Genomic DNA, 22569 nt, shown 5'->3' on the forward strand with positions numbered 1-22569 from the left:
CACCCCGACACAACGGCAGGTGCTGCCCAGCCTGGACTCGTCACGAGACATGTGGGGCCCAGAGCAAAATGACAATGTGGGACTGCTTGTTCTAAAATTGTTAAGGATTTTAAGGTGATGACAACAGTGCATTAAACCAAGTGCAGGGTCCTTCTGAGAGTGAGGTCCTGGACACAAGGCATATATACCGAGGGCCCCAGGGGACAGGGCAGGTGGAAGGGTGTGGCCCGAAGCAGGCCTGGCTCTGTGCCAGCCGCCCCCCCCACTCATCTCCCCAGCCCCTGAGACCCTTGGCCATGGGCCCAACTGGGCCTGACATCTTCGCTAAGCCCAGGACCACACTTCGTGTGCCATGTGCTCGTGCCCAGCTTTGGCCCCTCCCTGCGTCGGCACCCCACTCCTCCCTCCCTTCCTCCCTCCCTCTCTCCATCCCTCCCTCTCTCTCTCTCTCTCCCTCCCCCGCCCCCCCCCCCAGGTCCCAGCAGATCTCTGCATCCTCAGAGGTGCCCTACCCCCATCCCTGAAAGAACCCTGCAGTCACACCTGGTCCCCTGTCACCACCAGCACCAGGACAAAGAGAGAAATATCACCTCTGGCACACAATGCAAGGGGCATCCCATAATCAAGAAACATAGTGCCCATGCAATATTTCTAAAAATCAGAAGTAATGCCCAATGCAGGGTGAATGGAATAGCGAAGCTGCAAACAAAGACAGCGTCAGTGTTCTGATTGCTTGCCGCAGACTTCGGTGTGGCTCAGCACGGCCCTGCTCCAGACCCTGTCTTTATCTGGACTTCTAATACTTTGTCTATCATCAGTTGTATTGCATTAATTGTGACTTTTTAAAATTTGCATTAAGATATTTTCTTGATCTCTCAGTGTTTTGGGCACCTCCTTGAGTTTTGCATGCAAAGTGAGCGCTTCACTGGCCACCCACAGGCCCCTGTCCACTGGGCAGGGCTGGCGAGAAAGTCCCCAGATAAGAGGACAACACATGGGGGGCAATGAAAATAACCGCTAATGTGCACACTGAGGTCTATGGGCCAAACACTGTCCCAACTCCCTCCCTCCTTCCCTCCCTCCCTCCCTCCCCACTTTCCCACCTTCTCAAGTGCCTACTGTATGCTGAGCACTGTCAGAGACTCAGGATAAAACAGACAAAGTTACACTTCCCTACCCACACAGAACCCACATCCTGGTTTGAGGAGAGAGACAATAAAATAAGCAAGAATCAGCAAAATGTGAAGTGCGCACTGCTATGTGCCGAGGAAAAGAACCGGAGAAAAAAGAACCAGAGAGCAGGCTTCGAGGTTCAGGCCAGGGAACCAAGGGTGAGGTCACTCCCACCCCAAGCAGAAAAGTCTGTTACTTGACCCCCTTTTTCAGATGAAGAAACTGAGGCAGCTTGCCCAGGACGAGTCAGAGCTGGGTTCTCAGCTTGGACAGCGCGGTGCCAGAGGGCGTGTTGTGGGAGGGGGAGCAGATGCAGGCACCAGTGGAACGAGGGAGGGTGAAGGAATGGGACGCTCCACTTAAAGGTGCCGCTCTACATTGGGTAGGTCTGTCTCCTCCTCCCTAAGGGAAAGGTCCAGGTTGGCTTGTTCAGGGGGTCCTGGTTCCTCCATTCACTGACTGAGCCCCAAGGGTAAGGCCAGCCTGGTCACCCCAGTCCCTCTGCCACACAGACCACCCCGTGGGTGGACCCTTTAAGGCTGGCCCTGGGGCAGGCAGGATGACTGCCAAGTTCATTCATCCAGGGGCCCCTGCTGACTCATGCTTATGAAAGTGATTTTCCTGGCCCCGCCCACCGCCCGCCTCTTTCCAACCCTTGAAATACCCTCGCTTGCCGGGGGCCTTTCACAGCTTCTGAGATCCCCAAGGGGTAATGGTGGACCTCCCTCAGCGGGCACCCCGACTTCCTGGCCCTCATAGTGTCTGACCAGGCCAAGCTTCCTGGTCTCCTTCATCCCCTGCTCGTCAGGTGAGTGGCCTCCGCAAGGCACGGAGTTTGGGAGCGGAACGGTGGCACGTCCTGAGTAGGGGAGGCAGGCAGGGTCCTGGAACCAGGCAAGGGAACCTCCAGGTGGTCCTGGGAGGAGGCCTGCCCTGGCTTCCCAGGCTGGCATGATTCTCCGCGCCCCCCAGCCAGGTTCCCCCTCGCAGCCATGCCTATCTCCAGGTGCCTGGCAACCTCAGCCAGACAGCTGTCTTGCTGCCCGCTGTCAGGACACACCCTGGCCACGTGACGCTGCTCTTGGCAGGAGAGAGAGAGGTGTGGCTACCCCAGGCACGCTGCCCAGTGGGCTCCAAAGCCAGACTAAGTGCTTCCCTTGGGGCCCCCACTTCTCCTGTTCAAGTGGGGCAGAACTCCGCCCCGCCCCCTGCCCAAGGCCTGAGCGGCCCGCACCGTGGGTCCCAAGGACTCGGCTTCTCACGGAAGGCTAGGGTGCGGAGATCAGGGTGTCCGGGAAACCTCAGGGCTCTCAGGGCTCCCGGTGCGGGAGGCTCGGTTGGCAGAGTGCCTCTTCATCCTCCCCTGCCACAGCCTCATGCCACTTTCTTGGTGGACTGACAGGGTATCAAGGGGAAGGATGTTTGCTTGTGGGCGTGGTCTCACGGTCCTGGGCAGCCAGCAAGCCACCTCCTCCCTCCTGACCTCCGGTCCTCCCTCTGGTGAGGAAAGCCCACGAGCAAGGGGCCACCGGAGGCGCTGAACCTGCAGCCTCGCAGGCATCCCAGGGACTTAGAGCAGTTTGAGGCTTAGTGGCCTCAGAAGCACCAACTCGGCTCATGCAGCGGGAACGTCGTTCGAAGTGCGATCGTTTCCGTTTTGCTTATGCTTATCTGCTTTTGTGGATTTGAATCAGTTTTTAATATGAACTTTCCTTAGATGACATTTTCCATCTTTAACCAGAGGGGCTGAAACAAACAGTTAGCATTGAAAATGGACTGCTTTGGCTCCGCGAAACTAAGTGTGAAAGAAGTGGGAACAGAAAAACTTCCAAAGTGTCTGTTGCAATTTGGCAGTGGGCCCTCCTCTTAGGCTGTGCGGGCCCTCAGCTGCTCAGGGCTTCAGGCGGACGTATCATTGCACAGGAAATGACCTTTTCCAGTTGGCCCTGGGTGGTAACCTCAAGTGCATGACATCCAGAAGCTTTTGGGAGTGAGCACTGGACCTGGAGTCCAAAAGTCCTGGTGGTAAACGGGGCCCCTAAGCCCCCTGTGCAGCATAACGAGGGGCTACCAGTTCTGATCCCTCGCCTGACAGGGAGCAAGTTGGCATGCTTACCTGGGGGGACATGGATGTCTCAGTGATCCCAGCCCACAGGGGTCAAATGCTAGCTCCAGAGGTATGGCCTCACCTCCCCCAGCCTCAGTGTTCTCATCTGTAAAGTGGGTTACTGTGAGGTTTAAAGGAGTTAATGTGCAGGGGGCATTTAGCAAGGACATCAGACGTGTCCCCTTTGCTGTTCCTCCTGGGGACAGTGAGGACAGGGAATGGGTGCCCCGGGCTGTTTGAAGGTACCAGGAGAATGAGGGGAAGGGCTTTGGGACCTACAGTACTATTCACAAGGGCCGTTGGTGGTTACTGAGAAACTGTTGTATCCCAGCTGGGATTTCCACCCCCTGGCTGCACACCCCACCCCCTCTCCCCCACCCCCGCCCCCAGCGCTGAGGCACAGCCTAGGGTGAGTGGATGCTCCCAGGGACCAATGCTTGTGCTGCACTCAGCTGGGCGGGAAGGGCCTCTGGCAGGGAGCTCTCGCAGCCTGTCACACTGCACTCCAGAAAGTGGCCTGGGTGCACTCCAGCTCAGCCCGTGCAAGCCAGAGCAAAACTCCTCGCACACCGCACAGGGCTGTAGGAAGCTTGCTGGGCCTCAGTTTCCCCATCTGTAACATGGCAATGATTGTAAGATTACCTGTAACAACCCAGTTAGATAAAATTAAATTAGCTAATGTACATGGAGTGTTTAGGACATACTTGGCACCCAGCCAACTCCACAGAAGAACAGAAATGTTAGCTGGTTGTAGTGAGTGGTGGTGGTGAACCCCAAAATCCTCTCCTCAGGCACACAGCACAGGCCCCTGCAGGGAGCCAGGCCTGAGACTGTGCACCCCGATGTCAGTGGGTGCCACCTTTTGTTTCCTCGGGGAGATGCTGGAGGACACAGGTTCACCTCAACAGGAGAGGGGGGCTGTCCCGGGGCCTAGGCCCCACCGAAGCGAGGAGCCCTGCCTGCCGAGTGGCGTGGCCCAGGCAAGGCCTTGGCACCAGCTAGCTCTGCGCTTAACAGCCTGCTGCATGACACGGAGGAGCTTGTGTGGCCTCTCTGAGCCCTAGTTTATACATTGCTAAATGGGGCAGTAGCATTAACAATACTCTCTGCACCCAGTCAGTGTGAGCAGGACTTGAGGAAAGGATGTTAGATACCCAGTAGATAGCGAGCGCTGAGTGCCCACCCATTCCTCACACAATCACGTGGGTGTTGCCTTGTGGCCCTCAGGACGGCAGGGCTGCTGTACAGTGGTTAAAGCCGGGCCCTGATAGCGGGGTTGGGGGTGTGGAGAATGTGGGCCTGGACTCTCCAGCAGCAGCTACTCGGTGAAGAACAGGGTTTGGGTCCCTTCAAGTGATCTTGGCCTATGACCAGCAGGGGGCGCAGATGCTCCAGAAATGAGCGGGTTTACAGGCATTCTCCCCAAATCTAGTTACTCCAGGTTTCCAAAGTCCCCCCAAGTCCATGTGTTCCTGCCCAGCCCGCAGGGCAGGCAGTGAGCTCAGACCTTTCCCTGTGGCTCCAGGCAGGTGCTTCACATATATGACCTCACTGTCCCCAGCAGCCCTACGGGGTTAAGGACATTATTCCCATTTACAGATGAGTAAACAGAGGCCCAGGGATGTCCAGAAATGGGCCCACGGTCACAAGCTGGGAAACACCTCAGTGGGGCCAGACGATGGCTCCAAAGTCCACCAGACTACACCCAAGACCTGAGGTCTGGCGCAATGGCTGGCACAGCCCTGCGGAGCAGGCCTTGCCTTCTGGGTTGGGCAGAGGAGGCCCCATGGAAGGTGACTAATAGGCTTCCGCCTATTATTCCTGCCCCACTGGTGAGATGGGGAGAATGACCCAGGCTCAGAGAGACATAGGTGACCAGGCTTGGGACCCTGAATGACTGGAGGACGGGGAGGGCCTGACTGGCATGGAGCAGATGTAAAGAAGCAAGAAGGGAGAGGTCAGGCCTCCTTATATGCCTCAGGGAGGACCTTGGGCTTGACCCCAAGGGACACAGGAGGACATCCTGTATGAGGTAAGGGACCGCATGACACCCAAGGCTCACCCGGTGGCCCTTCCTTCCCTGTGCCTCCAGGTCAGCTACCAGCACCAAGCCCTCCGCCAGCTGCAGCCATGAGCAAGTGGAGGAAGAACCACCTCGACACCAGCAGCCCGGAGCCCCTGGAGGTCGTCATTATCGGTGAGTGCCGCCCTGGACGGGGGAGTGCTGCATTGGGCTCTCCAGGGTGCCCCTGGGGTCAGAGGTCAGGGGCCAGGCAAGACCCAACCTGGGTTTTTTGTCTTTAAAATAGTGAGTGTTCACTATGTGCCCAGGGCTACACTTACAGTGTATGCAACATTGTTTAATGTAACCCTTCCAAGAACCAGCAAAGGAAGAGCAGCCAGGCGCAGACCTGGACCAGAGTCTGGGTGGCCCCTTGCACTCCCTGTGCCTGGGACCCTGCTGGGTACCTGAGGGATGGGACAGCTGATGCTTTCTGTCCTGTCCTCAGGTCTGCCAAGATGGGGGCCAAATGGCCCCTCCTCCACACAAGCATCAGATCGAACCACAGGACATGTGGTTCATTTTTATAAGTCCAAACGGTTGAACATCAGCAGTTTTATGTGGTTCATTCTTTTATAGTGCTGTACAACGGGTAACATTCTAAATGGCACAAGATAAAGAAAGAAGAGATGATAAGAATAGAAGCAATGTCATGAGGTTAATTGCCCAAGAAATGACACAGATAAGTTGTGTGACTCATTCAGATGTGGGGGCAGGACGCCCACAGGTGGTTTAGCACCCCTCCCCTGCGCCCCTCCCGAGGCCCCAAGATTCACCCCCCCCAAACACACAGCAATCTGTGCCACCATATTTCGCTCCTCCATCTGACCAACCAGGCTGTCAGCTCTGGAAGGACAGGACTCATTCTAAGTTAGCTCAGACTCTCCGAGTAGCTGTGTGACGACCAGCAAGTTCATTAACATCTCTGTGCCCCAGTTTCCTCCAGTATAAAAGGAGGAAGAGAGGAGCAGGTGCTTGCTGCAGTTACTGGGGGAGCTCAGTGGGACAACCAGGGCACTCAAGGGCCTAGCATGACAGCTGCAGCTGTCGGCTTATGATTAATTTATTATTAACATTCCTTGGCACAAGGCTTGGCACACAGTAAGCACTCAATAAATGTCAGCAGTTACTACCACAAAGTTGTCGTTTCAGTAATGCAGCTCCTGGCACCTAGTAAGCTCTCAGAGATTGTTCATTGCTTTTTTTAGTGATTGTTAGTATATACAGAACCTGGCAAGTGCAAAGGGCTTTTAATAAATGTTTTATTTTTATGAATGAAGAGTAATTCAATGACCAAGTCGGGTCAAAAACAAAGCCCTAGGCAGCTGTGGTCTCCTGCACCTCAAAGTGCTGTCCTCTGACCTGGCCCTCTCTCCCCAGGCAACGGGCCTTCGGGCATCTGCCTGTCCTACCTGCTGTCTGGCTACACCCCCTACATGAAACCGGATGCCGTCCACCCACATCCCCTGCTGCAGAGGAAGCTCCTGGAGGCACCGGGGGTCTCCATCCTGGACCAGGTGGGCCAAAGCTCCAGCAACCAAAGTGGGCATTTGTTAGAAGCAGGACCAAACAGGGACAGGAGAGGCCACAGAATCAGCCATGGGAACTGAAAGAGAAACCGGGACTCTCTCTTGAGATCTACAAGTGCCACATCCGCTTGTCCAGCCCCCCTGGACCCGTGGCTCTAAACTGGGGACCCTCAGCAACCCCTGTAGAAAATGTCAGTTGTCACAACTGGAGAGGTGCTGCCACTGGCTGAGAAGGTGACAGCCAGGGGTGCTGTTCAACATCCTGCAATGCACCAGACCTCACCAGCCACAGAGAGCACCCAGCCCAGAGGTCAGGGGTGCCCGGGCTGAGCCCCCCATCTTCAGTCCCCAGTTCTACTGCCTCCTGCCCAGCCAGGCTCACGGAGCCCCCACGCCACGCTCCTCACCTCCCCAGAGGCCATCCATGGAGCGCCTCCCCTCCAGCCAGGCTCCGTCCTCCGGGTCGCCAACCACCCCCCAGTGGGTGGATGAGGAAGTCAGTCACGTTCGGTCCAGATCAGCAGTTTTCAAAACCCTTTCCACAGAACACTAGTTCCTCAGTTAATACGCTGAGAAAATGCTCCTACTCCAGTCTGAGCAACACTGGGCTGGCAAAATTAAACCTCTGCAGGCCTCGTAGGAGCCTTTAACATGCCACTGGGTACTGTCTCCTTCTGGGGGGCAGCCTTTCCCCGCCCCTCTGACCCCCGACATTAGGATGGGAAAGCGGGACAGGGCAGCCTGCCCCTGGCGGCCCCTCTGACCTGTGCCCCCCTGCAGGACCTGGACTACCTGTCCGAAGGCCTCGAAGGCCGGAGCCAAAGCCCCGTGGCCCTGCTCTTCGATGCCCTCCTGCGCCCAGACACAGACTTTGGGGGAGACATGGAGTCCGTGCTCACCTGGAGGCTCCAGAAGGAGCGAGCCATCCCCCATGTGGTCCTGGGCCGGAACCTGCCTGGGGGAGCCTGGCACGTAAGTGGGCCTGGAAGGGGTGCGAGGGGACTTGGGCCGAGCCTACGTGAAGTCTTGGGGAGACCGCCTCCCTAACTCAGGGTTCGGACTGTTGCGTCCCCTGCCTGTCCCTATTCACTGCCCCTCCACTCCCCCCTCCCTCTCCCATTTCTCTGTGTGAGCTCAGGCTTCCTGTACCCTCTAGCCCAAGCGGGCTGGGGGCTAGCAGAGGCCTGGACCAAAGGATCGCTTTTCCACACAGTCCATTGAAGGCTCCATGGTGACCCTGAGCCAAGGCCAGTGGATGGGGCTGCCGGACCTGCAGGTCAAGGACTGGATGTGCAAGAAGCGAAGGTGAGACGGCCCTGGGAAGCCCAGGGTGGGCGGGGAGCACCCAGGCCCGCCCTCTACCCTGAGCCCAGGAGCCAAGGTCAAGGGGCTTCAGGGTTCATCTGGTCTGCCTTTCTCGGACCCCAAGGGGAAACTGAGGCTCTGATGAGGAAGGGACTTGTGCAGACCCACACCAGAAGTGCTCAGCAGAGCTGGGCTGGCCCAGGTCTCTAGTCCAGTGCCCCCTTCTCCTCCCACATGACTGGCCCTCCCCCTGCTCCCCAGTCCTCGGGCCTCCCTGCTGCCCCTCCCCCAGTCTGAGCCTGGTCTGGAACAATCTCTTTCCCTCTAGGTCAGCTAAAAGGATACACTTCCTTCCTTCCTTTATTTATGTCTGATGCTTTTGCATTAGGAACACAACCACACTATAGAAAACTGAAAACTGAGAAAGGAAAGACGACTCACCCCAGCCCCACACATCTTGGGGTATTTTCTCCCCGTCTTGTTTCCTGCCCCTTAACGGCCTCACTGCGCACCACCGGCCGCCCTGGAGAAACAGATCGCTGAGTAAATGCATCCCAGCCTCTGCTCACCCTGGGGTGCGAGGCGTGGGGTTGCCCAGTGATCCAGGCAGAGGGTCCCCGCCCCCGTGTGCTCATCTGCCCTGTTTCCTCCACCCTCGGGGGCTGTGACAGGGGACACGCCACCCCCACCTGGCAGGCACTCCGCTTATCCAAGGCTCACTGTCTGTCTCTCTGGCGCTCGTCCCTGCAGGCTTGGTAGGAAAACGTCCCGCACGCAGCTGTGTGTTAACAGGCAGGAACTCACATCTCACTGGTAGACATCACCCTTCCATATCCAACTTCTAAAATTTACTGTTACACCCCAGCATTTCATGTGGCGGTGACAGCATTTGCAACCACCTTTTTCAAGGCCACGTAATATTCCCCAGGGAGGGCAAATGACTCCACGCCCACTTCCTGTGTCCCAGGCCCTGTGCTCAGACGCCGGGGCCAGAAACCAGGCATATGCACTCCCTGCCCTCGAGGTGCTGCCTCGGATCCTAAGTCACTGCCCCGTCACGGAACTGTCATCCTTTCTAACGAGCCATTTCTATAAGTGATACCGAGGTGACATCTTAGCACAGGTCTTTTAAAACAGAAAAGGTGGGTGAGAAGCCCAGAATGATTTCCAGAGTTCCAGTTTCAGTAGCAGACTGCCAGCTTCAGTAGCAGGCTGACTGCAGTGGCCCTGGGGGATGTGTCTGGGTGTCACTTAGGATTCCCGTTAAGTGAGTTCATCTCTAACACTATGTCCACAGCTGGGGACAGTGCCTTCCCCGAGGGCACCCGGACAGACGCAGGGAGGGCTGGGAGGGTGCCGCAGCCTGCATCCCTGCGCCAGCCACTCTGGCCCTCGGCCAAGCCAGGGGTGACAGTGGGATGATGATGGGTGGTCCCGGCTGGTCCTGCATGTGCTGGGGGCCAGGCTAGTGCGTGTTCTGCGGGGATTCCTTTTGTAGTCAGCCCCTCAGTGAAATACACCATGAGTATAGAAAAGTCTGCAACTCCTATGTGTGCAGGTGGATGAAATTTCTCAGAGTGGACACACCTGGGTCCAGCCACCCGGACTCAGGAAATAGATCCCCTCTCCACAGAACCCCCCAGGCCCCTCCCAGTGCCCACCCCCTCTCCTCCCCAGAGGCAACCACAGTCTGGACCTCTAACTGCACAGATTAGTTTTGCCTGTTTCTGAATTTATGAAAACAGAATCCTACCATATTTATGTTTGACACTGATTCATCCTTGGAGGTAATGTTAACGGTGGCTGACCCTTTCATGTCACTTACTGGATGTCAGGCTCTCTTCTAAGCTCTTCCTTCATATAGCCATCATCATCCTCACTCTGCAATGAGGAAACTGAGGCAGAGAGTTTCAGGAAACCACTCACTGGGGCAGGGGCAGGGTGCGAACCCAAGGCGGACCTCTAGAGGCCGCCCTGAGAAGGTACTCATATGGCCCCATTTTGCAGAGGAGGAGACTGGGGCTCCAGAGAGGCGCCACCACTGGCCAAGTGTCCAGGCTGGTGGTGGGCGCACAGCCGTGGTTGGCTCCAGGGCCTGGTGCCAGCCTGGTCATTCCCTGCCCCGCGTGATCGCGCCCCCCGCCCCGGTCCACTCTCTGTCACTCACGCCTCCATGTCCTCCTCCACAGAGGTCTTCGTAACAGCCGCGCCACGGCTGGGGACATCGCTCACTATTACGTGGACTATGTGAGCAAGAAGGGCCTGAGCCACAACTTCGTGTCTGGTGCTGTGGTCACAGCTGTGGCACGGAGGATGCCCGAGCCCAGTGTTGCTGGGGCCCGAGACCCCAGCCCCCTCTTCCAGGTGAGCGGCTTCCTGATTGCCAAGGACCAGAGCCGGCAGCCCTTCTCCCTCTGCGCCCGCAATGTGGTCCTGGCCACAGGCACGTCGGACAGTCCGGCCCGGCTGGGCATCCCCGGGGAGACCCTGCCCTTTGTCCACTATGAACTGTCGGCCCTGGAGCTGGCCATCCGAGCAGGAACGCTGACTCCGGCCTCGGACCCCATCCTCATCGTCGGCGCAGGGCTGTCGGCGGCCGACGCGGTCCTCTACGCCCGTCACTACAACATCCCCGTGATCCATGCCTTCCGCCGGCCCGTGGATGACCCCGGCCTGGTCTTCAACCAGCTGCCCAAGATGCTGTACCCTGAGTACCACAAGGTGCACCAGATGATGCGGGAGCAGTCCATCCTGTCGCCCAGCCCCTACAAGGGCTATTGCAGCCTCCCTGAGCACCAGCTGCTGTTCTTCAAGGAGGACCACCAGGCCATGTTCCAGGACCCCAACGGACTCCAGAAGGTCTTTGGCATCTCCCTGGTGCTGGTCCTCATTGGCTCCCACCCCAACCTGTCCTTCCTCCCTGGAGCGGGCGCTGACCTCGCTGTGGACCCTGAGCAGCCGCTGAGCCCCAAGAGGAACCCCATCGACGTGGACCCCTTCACCTACCAGAGCACACAGCAGCAGGGCCTGTATGCTGTGGGGCCACTGGCTGGGGACAACTTCGTGCGGTTCGTGCAGGGTGGAGCCCTGGCCGTGGCCAGCTCCCTGCTGAGAAAGGAGGCCAGGAAGCCGCCCTAGCACCCTGCCTGACACCCTCACACCTAGGCCCTAAAGAGGAGAAGAGGTCACCACAGCCCCGGTGTTCACACAGTGCCCAGTAAGGGAGGGGGCCTTTCCTGGCTCCTGCAGCAGTTTTCTCGGATGAAGAGGAACAGGAGCCCGGGCTGCCTGGATGCGGGGCAGTGCCCGGGCTGGGAGTGGGAGTGGTGGCTGCAGCTCTGCGGAGACCCAGACCTGTGTTTGGGAGGTGGAGGGGAAGGTGCCAGTGTGAGCGGGGTCACTAGGGTCGGCTGGGCGCTGACCCAGGACTCCAGGCCCACTCCTTCCAGAGTCGGGTTCCAAATAAAGCCAGCACCTGCCTCTCCTCACGTGTCTGAGAACTCTGTGCTTGGGGAAGGGCCCAGTGCCCGGGAGTCTGCTCCAGGAGCTGGGGGTGGGGGTGAGGGAGCAGCACAGGGCCATGTGGGAGGAGGGCCTTGGCTGGGGGTTGGGAGACAAGGGACAGTGCCCCAGGTGTGGCAGATAAGGCAGTGTGTTTGAGAAGGGAACGGAGGGTGTGTGAGGAATGGAGTGCTGGGGAGGCTTCCCAAGGCCCTTCCCACTGTCCCTTGCAGCATATTGTTGCCTTTCAACCCTCAGGCTCACCATGCTTCCTTCACCTGGCCCAGGGCCTTTGCTCAGCAGCCTCAAGCCCAGTTCCCCTCCTTTCTTTAACCCTTCCTCCTCTTTCCACTCTCTCAGGACAGAATCACTTGCTCAGCGAAGCTTCTTTTGATACCAACCCCTCCACGAGCATCAGGGCAAATTCCCATCTCATGGCCCAAGGTGCCACCTCTTCACAGCAGTTCCGTTTTAAAGGTTCATTCATTTGTGGAATCTGTCCACTTTCTGGCTCTGCCCACTCGGATGTGAGCTCCAGGAGGCGAAGTACCCCTTTTGCCCATTATTGGGACCCAGGGCCTAGCACCTAGCTTTGCTCCTTATCGCATCCGCTGGAGTGTCAGGGAAAGAAGGTGATCGGGGGTGAAGACCGGTTCTGGGAGGAGAGGTCTGAGGGAGCCTCATGCCCGTAGGAGCGAAGGATGGGTGCCCGCGGGAGTGGCGGTGGAAGCCCGGAGAGCGGGCACCGACGCCTGGGGCTGGGGCGCTCCATACTCGGCAGAGGGCGCTCCGTACTCGCCGGACACCGCGCTCCGGCCCCTGCGGAGGCGCCAGGGGCGGGGTGGAGGGTCCTTGGTGCGGGGTCCTTGGTGTTGGGGAGTGGGAGACTTTCAGGGGAAGGGGGAAACTCCCAGGGGCGCCTCCGCCTGCGCGCAGCCAGACCCCCACCAACCCAGCGCTTACTGGGCAGCCCCCTCCCAGGCTGAATCGAGGTTCAGCCCCCAGATCGGCACCCCCGCGGGCACCCCTCAGCCGCCGCGCGCGGTCGCCAGGGGAGGTGGGGCGGTGGAGACCAGGCACGTGGCTCGGGGTCCGGGCGGAGCGCACACCCCTCCCCGCCTGGTCCCCGGCGCCGGCCCGTCCCCGCGGTGGCCGCGGCCGTGGGGGCAGAAGGAGGGAGGGCGGGGCGGCGCCGGCGGCAGCGCCGGGGAGGGGGTCGCGCGGGGGCGGGCCGCGGGCTGGCGGGCGGGGGTCGGCGGGCTTCCGGGCGGCGGCGGGCGCGGCGCGATGTGCGAGCGGGCGGCGCGCCTGTGCAGGGCCGGCGCGCACAGGCTGCTGCGGGAGCCGCCGCAGCAGGGCCGGGCGCTGGGCGGGCTGCTGCGCTGGGTGGGCGCCAGGATGGGCGAGCCCCGGGTGCCGTTGGTCCCCGCCGCCCCCGACGCCCCCGACGCCCCCGCCATAGACCCCGGCCCCTGCCCGGGCCCCGCCTCGCTGCGTGGGGGCACCGCTGTCATCCTGGACGTGAGTACGCTCGGGCCGGGACCCCAAGACCCCTCCTCCCATGGGAAGAACCCCCCAACGCCACCCTCCTTCGTCCTCGCCGGGACCCCCGAGGCCCCCTCCTCCCGGAGCAGGGGACCCCTGGCCCATCCCCCTCGGCAGCTCGGAGCGGGACCCGCACCGGCCCCTCTGCATCCCAGAGCGCGAGCCCCCAACCCTTCCACGTTCGGATCGGTCCTGATCCAGGTCCAGTCTCATCTTTTGACCCAGACAAACCCCTTCTCCCGCCCCCTCCCTCAGCTTCTCGGGATTCCCATCTCTCGGAACCGGGATCCTGGAGCCCCCTCGACCCGGCCACCGCCCCCTTACTTTTGTCCTGGCGAAATTCCCGTGGTTTTCCAGTCCTGCACGCCAACCTCTACCCTCGCTCCTGCTCAGGACCGGAGCCCCCGACGCCCCCAGCCCCTCCTCCTCTCCATCCTGGGGCCCCGCTTGAGTTGCTACTTTCCTAAGACCACCTTTCCCTTCCTGAGCCCCGTATTCTCATCCTCGATCCAAGACCCTTTCGCCCTGCCACCCTCTGTTTGAGAGCGAAGCCCCCCTGCCCCCCATCCTCCTTTGCCTCTCCTTTCCATACAGCCGGAACCACCCCCATGGGCCCTGAGTCTGGACCCCCGGCTCCCCCATCACCACTCCCACCCACTCTGAGTCTCCTCTGCTCTCCATTCCCTCCCCCACCCTACCCTCCCCCTCCATCCCTACTAACCTCCCCCCCCCCCATCCTCTCTGGAACCCAGACTGCCCACCTCTGGGAAGCCAGCTCCACCTCCTCCTCCCCAGTGGGAGGGAGACCCTGCAGGGTGGGTGGCAGGGGATGGGGGCCTTGCCCTGTGGAGGGCTAGGGGAAAGTGGAGGGGCTTCATCCTGCCCACCCCACGCCCCCGCTGACAGACTGCAGGACTCAGCAGGGCGGTGGGACATGCATGTCCCAGTGAGGGTCCTGCCTGGTGGGTGGTCCCAGGGGTGGGAGTGTTTCGAGTGTGCGTGGTGGTTGTCTGGGTGGGGGGGTGTTCTGCACATCCCTGTGAGTGTAGGGGAGCGTGGATTTTCTCTTCTTTCCTGGAACCCACAGCTGGCTCGGAGCAGAGAGGTCTGGGCAGGGCAGGAAGGTGGAGCTTTGCTGGGAGTGCTTGCGGTCCTAGTGCCCCCCACACCCACACACATGCACGGCTGGACACACAGGGAGCCCTCCCTCCCAACAGCCCAGCAGAGTTCACAGCGGAAAGCCCTGGGCCCACCCGTGCAGGGAAGCCAGTCCAGACGCTTGGTTCTCTTCTCTAATGGTACGGGAGTGGGGCTCCCCTTCCTGGAGTGCCGCGAGAGGGCTCTGAGCCTCCCTTTCCTCATCTGTGAAGTGGGGTGATGAGCGGAGGTGGGGGCTCAGGGCTCGTGCAGCCTCCCGGAGCCCCGTCATGTGGCGTGTCATTCACTTAACACCCAGGCCCCGGAGCAGGCACCTGAGGGTGGGACCCCAGCCTCGAGGAACCTTGTCACCAGGAGCACAGGTGTGGGGTGCCCAGGTTGACGCTTTGAGGAGGGTCTGTGGTGCTCTGATGTCTGCTCCCCTTCCTGCCCCAGCCACGGAGGCTCCTGCCCAGTGCCCTGGAATCAGGTTCAGCTAAGGAAGGGGGTGATGTCCTTCCCAAAGAGAAGCCCTCCCAAGCTGCTGCTTCAGTTTGTCACATCCCTGGGTGCCTGGTAATGGGTGCCTGCCCCACTGCTTGGAGGGGAGGGGCAGCTGTCCTTTATCCCGGGGAAGGACCAAAGGCGGGATGGCCAGAGGGGCCAGTGCCACCTCCTCCTCCCTCCATGACAGTTTACCTGGTCCCAAAATACCAGGAGGAGGAGGAGGAGTCTGGTCTCCAAGCTCAAGCTGTGGTTGGGGTGGAGGGCATGGGCCATCCCTCCCCATCCCTGCCTGACGCAGCACCTGGGTTTCTGAGCTCCCAGCACATTTGCGCACCCAGAAAAATCCCACCCTGTCGTGGCTGGTCCACGTGCCAAGCCTCAGGGTTCCCTTAGCAGACACCCCTGTTCAGATTTACCCCAACCTCCCTGAAGGAAACTGCGGCCCCAAGGGTTTCTGGGAGGGGTGTGAGGGTGTAAAGCCTGTGGCTGCGTCCATGGGACACACATTCTGAGGGTGCGACTGAACATGCAACAGGGGTGAAGCCACGTGGACTGACGGCTCTGGGAGTGCACCACCAAGCATGTGGACGGCGTGAGCCCGAGTCTCCACATGCGTGTGCGTGTGTCTGTCAGCGTGGCTGTGGGCAGGCTGGCGGCACAGAAGGGAGGGTGGGCGGCTGCTTCCGCTAGGGTGGCTGGGAGGGCCTCTGCCTGCGGCATCCTTCCCCAGCCCGACCCGGGATCGCAGCCAGCCAGGGCTCCTCCTGGGGAGGGACAAAGTGGGGGCTCCGCTTCCCAAGCCACGTGGGGAGGAGTGGGATATCTGTGTCAGGTCGGGAGCCACCGGAGGGCGCCTACACCCCTGGTCCAGGGCTGACTCAACCAACCTCTCTTCTCTGCAGATTTTCCGCCGTGCGGACAAAAATGGTGAGTTTCCCTCCCAGGCTGGCTCCTGAATGAGGACCTGCTCTTTTTCAGGGCAAAGGATCAGAGGTAGGGACTGGACAACCTTGAACCTAAAGGTGAAGAGTGCAGGTCTCTGGAGTCTGAAGGCCACATCGTGGTTCTGCTCTGTGCCTCAGTTTCCCCTCTAGGACTCCCATAGTTCCTACAGAGCAGGGACACCAGGAGGGTTCTGTGAGTTGATGTCTGTGAAGCCAGGACGGCCGTGATAAACGCTCGGTGCATCAACCCTTATGCAGCTGGGCTGGGCCAGGGCGGCCCAGGCAGAGGCCTAGAAACTGCCACTTAAGGAAGCCTCCGGCCTCACTCGAGGCCCCTCACAGGCCCTGGCACACTTCCCTCCTCACAGCGGCCTGATGCAGTCGGTGCTGAGTCCTCTGCTGTGTCAGCTCCGTGCTGGCCGAGAGGTTACGCGACTTGCCCAGGGCAGCCCAGCTCGTGAAGGCAGGCGAGGCGCTGAGCACAGCTGCGGGGACCTCAGTTTCATCCCCGCAGCCCCCGCCGAGGCCCAGCCCATACTCCTCGTGGGGCCTCAAGTCTTCCCAGCTGCCACCGAGCGGCCACGGGGGTTGTCACCAGGGTTAATGTGTGTCAGGGGGAGGGGGGGTACGAAGCCTGTGGGGAAGAGGCGGGGCCCTCCTCTGGCACAGAGGCTGCCTGGGTCAAAGCCCTCCCTCAGCCGCTTCACAGCTTTGTGACTTCAGGCCGGTCACCAAACTCTCGGGCCTCAGTTTCCCCATCTGTAAGTGGGGGGATTGAATCTGATACGAGGCTCAGAAGGCTGTCGTGAGGATGGAGAGTGGAGCCCTGGCCACTGAGCCCCTCAGCTGGGCAGGGCCAGACGTTCCGACTCAGCCCAACGCAGCTTGAAAACGTCGTGTGGGCAGGGGCTGGAGGTGGTGCCCACGTGCGGGTGAGAGTGGGTGTAGACACAGGCAGAGACACACAGAGGCACGTGCACGCACTTGCTGAACACAAGCATTTGCTGCCCTCCCCAGGCATCCTTGGGAGTGTACGATGCAGAGCGGCAGAGCGCCGGGCAGCGGGGGGCAGCTGCGTGGAAGACACGAGTGTGGTCTCAGGCTGGGCCCTGGGTGGAGGGTGGGAAGGAGACAGTTCCAAGGGGTTACAGGGGCACCGGTGGCCTCTGGCTGCCCCCCCTGAACCCAGATTTCTCCACAGAGACTGCATTTCTCTCCAGCGATAGACTCCTGGCATTTGAAAGGTCACTGTTAGAAGAGGCTGAGCTCATGCTAATTAGGGAAGACACCTGCAAGTGGCCCACTGGGGTGGAGGTGCCAGGCCTGCTGGCCTAATTGGACAGGGAGGGGCCTGGCTGGGCCGGAGAGGTCGCTTCTCTCATTAGCTGATCTGGGTTCATTAGGGCTGTGGCGGGACATTCATGGTAAATGTCAGCTGGGAAGGCTTTGTGCTCTGGAGGCCTGGCAGCCTCTCCTGCCTGCCCTCCTGGCTGCAGACTGGACAGAGGCACAGAGAGGCAGGAGGATGTGGATGGGGGCAGGGAGACTGCCAGCCAAGCCCGGGCAGACACGAGTGGTCAATCATAGCGCACGTGCCCGGACTTGGCTCCAGACTTCCATGGGGCCCTGGGGCTGGAGGTCTCCCACGAGACCCTGTGCCACGTTGGGTTGAGAGCATGGACTCGGGAGCCAGACGGCCCGGGCTGGACTCCAGCTGTGGGGCCTGTGCAAGTCGCTTAACTGCTCTGCCTCGGTTTACGGCTCTGTAAAACGGGGGTGGTGGTGCTACCATGCCATGGGGGGCGCTGAAGCCCAAATGAGTGAATACACAGTGAGAGCCGCACGTGTCTGCCCTGATTCTACACTGTGGGTCCTGGTTTTCATCACGGATCTTGCCAAAGGGAACTTGGAAAGTCTCCTCCTGCCCAGACTACAAAGAACCACAGCTTAGAGTTTTCATTTTTCACAGTATCTCATACTATTCATGGTAGATTTCTGGATCTTCCAGGTGGGTGTATTGGGGTGGGGGCTCTTGCGTTTGAAAGTTACAAACTCCTTCTCCCTCTGTGTCACTGAAGCCTGAGCTTCGAGGGCGAAGGCGTCCTGGGACCTTGCCCCCAGCCCCCCATGCACGCACCTGCACTCACATTAGTGTCCTCACTCTTTCCCAGCCCCTGATACAGTGTGGCAGGTGGAGGGGAGTCTCCACAGGGTCTCCCTGCCCTGAGCTTGTCCTATTGCCCAACTCTGAGCCCACACAGAGCTGCTGGGAGCAGAGGTAGAAGCTCCAGAGCCTTTAAAATGTGGGAAGGACCTCTCTCAAGGAATCTGGGCTCAAGGAGATCTGCCAGGGCAGAACCATAGCACCCACGCCCAGCGGGGCAGGCTGTGCCCTGCACAAGGACATCTCCTTGAAGGATGTGAGGGCCTCAGGTCCAGCCTGCATGCTGGCTCCCAACCCATCTCCCACCCCATCCCCCACCCCCAACCAGGAAAGGGCGTCTCCTTCTCATCCACACAGAGGTGCCCTGTGGGCTTGCAGGAGCTTTGACTGCAGCCTAGCTGGAAGGGGGTCTGCATAGAGGGACCGGGCTGTACAGTGCAGTGCCATGGGCTTGCCATTCTCCCTGACTTCAGCTGCCTCCCACGGACACCGTTCCTTTAAGGAGCAGGACTGATCCTGGAGGAGGGGGTGATGGTTGCAGGGGGCTGGAGATCAGCCTGCCAGAGGTTGGTCCACAGGTGTGCTCAGGTGGGAGGAGCCAAGGGTGGAAACTTGATGACTCCCCTGGAGGCCCTGGGGTTCTGCAGTGAGCCCCTCCCTCAGTGGCCCTTCCGCGCCCAACCCTGAGAGCTTCAGCAGTTGTGCCAGGGTGACTGCAGGTGGAGGGAGAAGTGGTGAGACAGGGGAGGGGAATGCGGGAGGGGCAGGTGGCACGCATCAGCTGCGGTGCCCTCTTACAGATCCTATCCCCGCCCCCCCATTGCAGAACCACAGCACCCACGCCCAGCCCCGAGGAGGGCAGCCCAGCACTGGGCTCAGGCCAGCCACCTCCTTTCCTTGTGATTTGGCATCTTGATGGTCGCATCTGGGCCAACGGTGACAACCGTCACACCTCAAACCATGCAAAGGCTTGGGTCTGAAGTTTGCTGGGTGGATGTGGCAGAACAGAGAGGGGTCAATCCCTCTCCCCAAATCAGGACTTGGGTGCTGGCATTGGAGATATAATTTAAGTGTGGGGAGATTATCTGGGCATTTGGAAGAGAGAGAGAGGGATCATCAGACTTCCGGCTTTGGACATACCTCTTACAGGCGTGGTGCTGCCGTAAACAGTGCCTGCCCCTGGGCGATCAGGTGGCTCACAGGAGGGAAGAGTGCCTGGCAGTGAGTAGGTGCTCGCTGTTGAATTCGTGCAGACTGGGCCCCTGGCAGGCTAGCTACTTCTTGTTTCTTGGCTTGAGGATTATCTCTAGTAGGTGTTGGTCTGTTGGTTTGGGAATTTGCTGAATGAATCACTAACTCTCTGTGAGCTGGAGTTTACTGGTTCATTTGGGGATTAGCCAGAAGGCAGGGATTAGCTGCTGGGGTTTGGGGTTTATGTGTTCCGTAGTTTGGGAGTTGTCTGGATTTGAGGATATCCTATGGCTCAGACACCAGGCGCTCTTCCTCCTTCCTCCTTTCTTTGCAGACGATGGGAAGTTGTCCTTGGAGGAATTCCAGCTCTTCTTTGCAGATGGCGTCCTCAACGAGACGGAGCTGGAGGATCTCTTCCACACCATCGACTCTGATGACACCAAGTGAGCTGAGCCCTGGCTGCTGGAGAGGGGTGCCCAGCGGGTCTGGGAGGGACCTTCCTTCTCCCCCAGGGGCCAGCCTCCACTGTCCATCATCCTGGAGGTGCAGGTGCCCTGCAGGCCCCCAACTCATTAATCCAGAAGTCAGAGCCCCCCACCCTGCTACTGGGGTGATCCAGGGAGTGGGCCGGTTGCTACCGCATTGGCAAATTGGTCTTTCCTGAGCACACGCGTCCGAATGGAGAGACCCTAGATTCTGCAGAATGTACACAGGCTGGTGAAGCGGGAAGCTGGCGGTCAGGTCACCCTTCTGCTAACTCCGCCCAGCTCTGACCCAGCGCCTGGGGTTTCTTCCTGGGCCCAGCACTAGTGCTGTCATTTTGACCTCAGGGGACCCCATCTGAAATCAAACCTCACCCCAGTGCTAAGCCTAACTCTGCTTACTTTTTTCTCGACATTAGTTTACTTTCAGTACTACTTTGTATTGGGTTCAGGTGTACGGCAGAGCGATTCGACGATCACGTACTGTAATTTCCTTGGGGTTCCCCAAGCAGGATGAGCCCCCTTCTCCACCTGATAGATACCTGGCCACCTTCCTCAGGCCCCCTCCAGGGAAGGTGACCACGGTTCCTGGGAGGGTGCCCAGGGCAGATTTGATAGGTTGGGGTCCCCTGACACAGGCTGGAGAGGGCTCGAACAAGGAGCTGCCACCAGGCCTGTAGGCAAGGGCCCCAGCACAGTGGGGGCCTGGGCCAGAGGTTGGGGCTGAGAGTGTCCTGGGGTGGGGGGCGGGGGCTGGGGACCAGGGCGGGACAGATGGAGCAGGCCTGGTGATCCACCAACGGCCACTTGAAAGCCGGAGCTTCCCCCTGCTGGCTGCAGGCTTTGTATCTGGAGGTCTCCGAGAGGCTCCTGCAGCCCCTGCGGGGCTTTGAAAGGGCTGGTGCCCATTGGTTTTTCATTCTCATTTGGTGCCTTTTGTGGTGGGCCAGATGGGTGGGCGAGAAAGAGGTGCTGGTTTGAGAATTTAGCCAGGACAGCCGGCGGGAGGGGGTAGGGGTGGGGAGCGCTCACCAATGCGTAGAAGGTCAAAACTCAGAGACCTTTAGGAATACTTTCGGCGCTCCCCGGGTCGGAACTGTAAACATGTGCTCCTGGGATGCTGAATAGGCTTTCCATCCAAAACAGCGCACACGGATCAGAGTGATGGGTGAAATGCTAGTTTAAACACAATTAAACAGGCTTCCTTTCTGCAACACTTGTCGGAACTTTGACTATGACATGCAAATGAGGGGAACCCCCGAGACAGCTTGCAAAGCCTCTGAACCGGTTAATTGGCCACAGGAGCTTTGTCCCAGAGGCACCTGGTTGAAACCTGGGTGGCACGGAGCTCACTGTCGCAGGCCAGGCCCTCCTCCCTCAGTGAGGACACTGGGGCCCAGAAAATGAAGGTTTGGAACCTGCACAGACACTCGGGGACCCTGGGCGCCCACCAAGCACACGCCAGAGTCACGCATCTCTGTCCTGAGCCCCCTTTGCTACACGCACCTTCACGGGCAGAGCTGGCTTTCGGCTCAGCCTCCTCTGAGGAAGGACGGGATCCTCTCCCTGCAGGCTGTGGGAAGGGGATGCAGAGCCCAGGGCTAGGGGGAGATCCAGGAGGCGGGCCCAGGCCCAGGACCCGGAAGGCAGAATGCCCAGGGGCAGCAAGTCTCTGGAGGGTTTTGTTTCGGCCTGGCCTGTAGTGGCCGTGCCCCCTCATCCCTTTCCCCTCCCTGTCCTGGGCCCTGCCTCAGCTCCATCCCTTGGTCCCAGCTGCTCACAATGCGGTCGGCAGACTTGGGGAGAGAAAACGGGGTGGGTGGTGTGGGAGGGGTCAGATGGACAGAGGGGCAGACGTGAATCCCTGCCCCGTCCTTTGGAGGGGGTGGGGCCATTTATCTGCTGCACCCTCACCTGTACAGTGGGGCTCACGGTGCCAGAGAATGGAATGGGGGGAGAAGGCACGCGGGTGTTGTACCAGCTGCATGGGCTGTGCGCACTGCAGAGGGAGGGCAGGGGGATGGGACGGAGCGGCTTCTGAGTCCCCCTCTCCTTTGTTCTCTGTGCAGCCACGTGGACACCAAGGAGCTGTGCGGTAGGTACCCAGCTAGGCTCTGCAGGGACCTGGAGGTGTGGGGGGAGGGGCAGGGCACAGGTAAGATTGGTGAGAGGGGCAGGGTCCTCCTATGACGCCTGACCTTTGCTTCCTGTTCCCCCAGATTACTTTGTGGACCACATGGGGGACTATGAGGACGTCCTGGCCTCCCTGGAGACCTTGAATCATTCTGTCTTGAAGGCTATGGGCTACACCAAAAAGGTCAGCAGGTGTGGGTGGCCTCTGGGGGTCTAGGCTTTAATTCCAGATTTTCTCTAGGGCATCCACACCCAAGGGTGCCCGGGTTTGTGGTAAGTGTTGGGTGGGCCTGGCTCTGGGTGGGCTTTGCTTGGGGCTCCAAGAGGGAGCTGAAGTAAACTGTGAAGTGAGTGGAGCAGCTCCGTGAATGGCCCTGCCCCCCCGTGTCTGGTGTCCGGTTCGGAGGGTGAGACCCTTTCCCAGAACCGGGCACAGGCCTGGGACCGAGTCCTGGACAGGGATCAGCAGGCAGGCCAGGCCTCTGGGGCCCCGGACAAGTGTTCATACCTACCAGTCTCGTTCCCTGCTACAGCAGGGTTATGAGGCGGGAAGGGGAAGGGCAGGTTCACACACGTGAGCTGGACCGAGGAATCGGGTGGTGTCTGGTATGAGAACGCCTGTCCAGGCCTGAAGCCATGGGCTGGGCAGTGGAACCATTAGGAGTGCAGGGACTCCCTGCATGTCCTAGAGAGAGGTCTCCGCCTACGGTCCTGTCTCCTCCTCGTTTGCATTGATGACCTGGAAGAGGACAGAAGGCTGGGAGATAAGGCCAGGTGATGGTGGGGGAG

At 59.8% G+C, this 22569-nt stretch overlaps 2 protein-coding genes across 4 annotated transcripts in view; both read left to right on the forward strand.

Annotated features, from left to right (window-relative positions):
- The first annotated feature begins 1847 nt into the window (after positions 1-1847).
- Positions 1848-11659, forward strand: OSGIN1 (oxidative stress induced growth inhibitor 1). Of its 2 annotated transcripts, XM_036012276.1 has the most exons (7): positions 1848-1981; positions 2915-3163; positions 5373-5477; positions 6723-6859; positions 7652-7843; positions 8085-8176; positions 10366-11659. In XM_036012276.1, exons 3-7 carry the CDS (start codon positions 5411-5413, stop codon positions 11312-11314), a joined length of 1437 nt encoding a protein of 478 aa, XP_035868169.1. In that variant the 5' UTR covers positions 1848-1981; positions 2915-3163; positions 5373-5410; the 3' UTR covers positions 11315-11659. The 2 variants fall into 2 exon arrangements, with proteins under 2 accessions (XP_035868169.1, XP_035868168.1); XM_036012275.1 differs by lacking the exon at positions 2915-3163.
- A 195-nt stretch (positions 11660-11854) lies between these two features.
- NECAB2 (N-terminal EF-hand calcium binding protein 2) overlaps positions 11855-22569 on the forward strand; it is a 30119-nt gene continuing 19404 nt past the window's right edge. The window contains exons 1-5 of one of the 2 annotated variants that reach the window (XM_036012280.1): positions 11855-12204; positions 15769-15793; positions 19500-19608; positions 21717-21742; positions 21867-21964. In XM_036012280.1, coding sequence (XP_035868173.1) covers positions 12112-12204; positions 15769-15793; positions 19500-19608; positions 21717-21742; positions 21867-21964 — 351 coding nt within the window. In that variant the 5' untranslated portion in view covers positions 11855-12111. Of the gene's footprint in view, positions 12205-12938; positions 13199-15768; positions 15794-19499; positions 19609-21716; positions 21743-21866; positions 21965-22569 lie in introns of those variants that run through there. The other variant, XM_028501870.2, reaches the window with a different exon arrangement.

The sequence above is a fragment of the Phyllostomus discolor genome, chromosome 12 (assembly GCF_004126475.2).
Source record: "Phyllostomus discolor isolate MPI-MPIP mPhyDis1 chromosome 12, mPhyDis1.pri.v3, whole genome shotgun sequence".
Lineage (NCBI taxonomy): Eukaryota > Metazoa > Chordata > Mammalia > Chiroptera > Phyllostomidae > Phyllostomus > Phyllostomus discolor.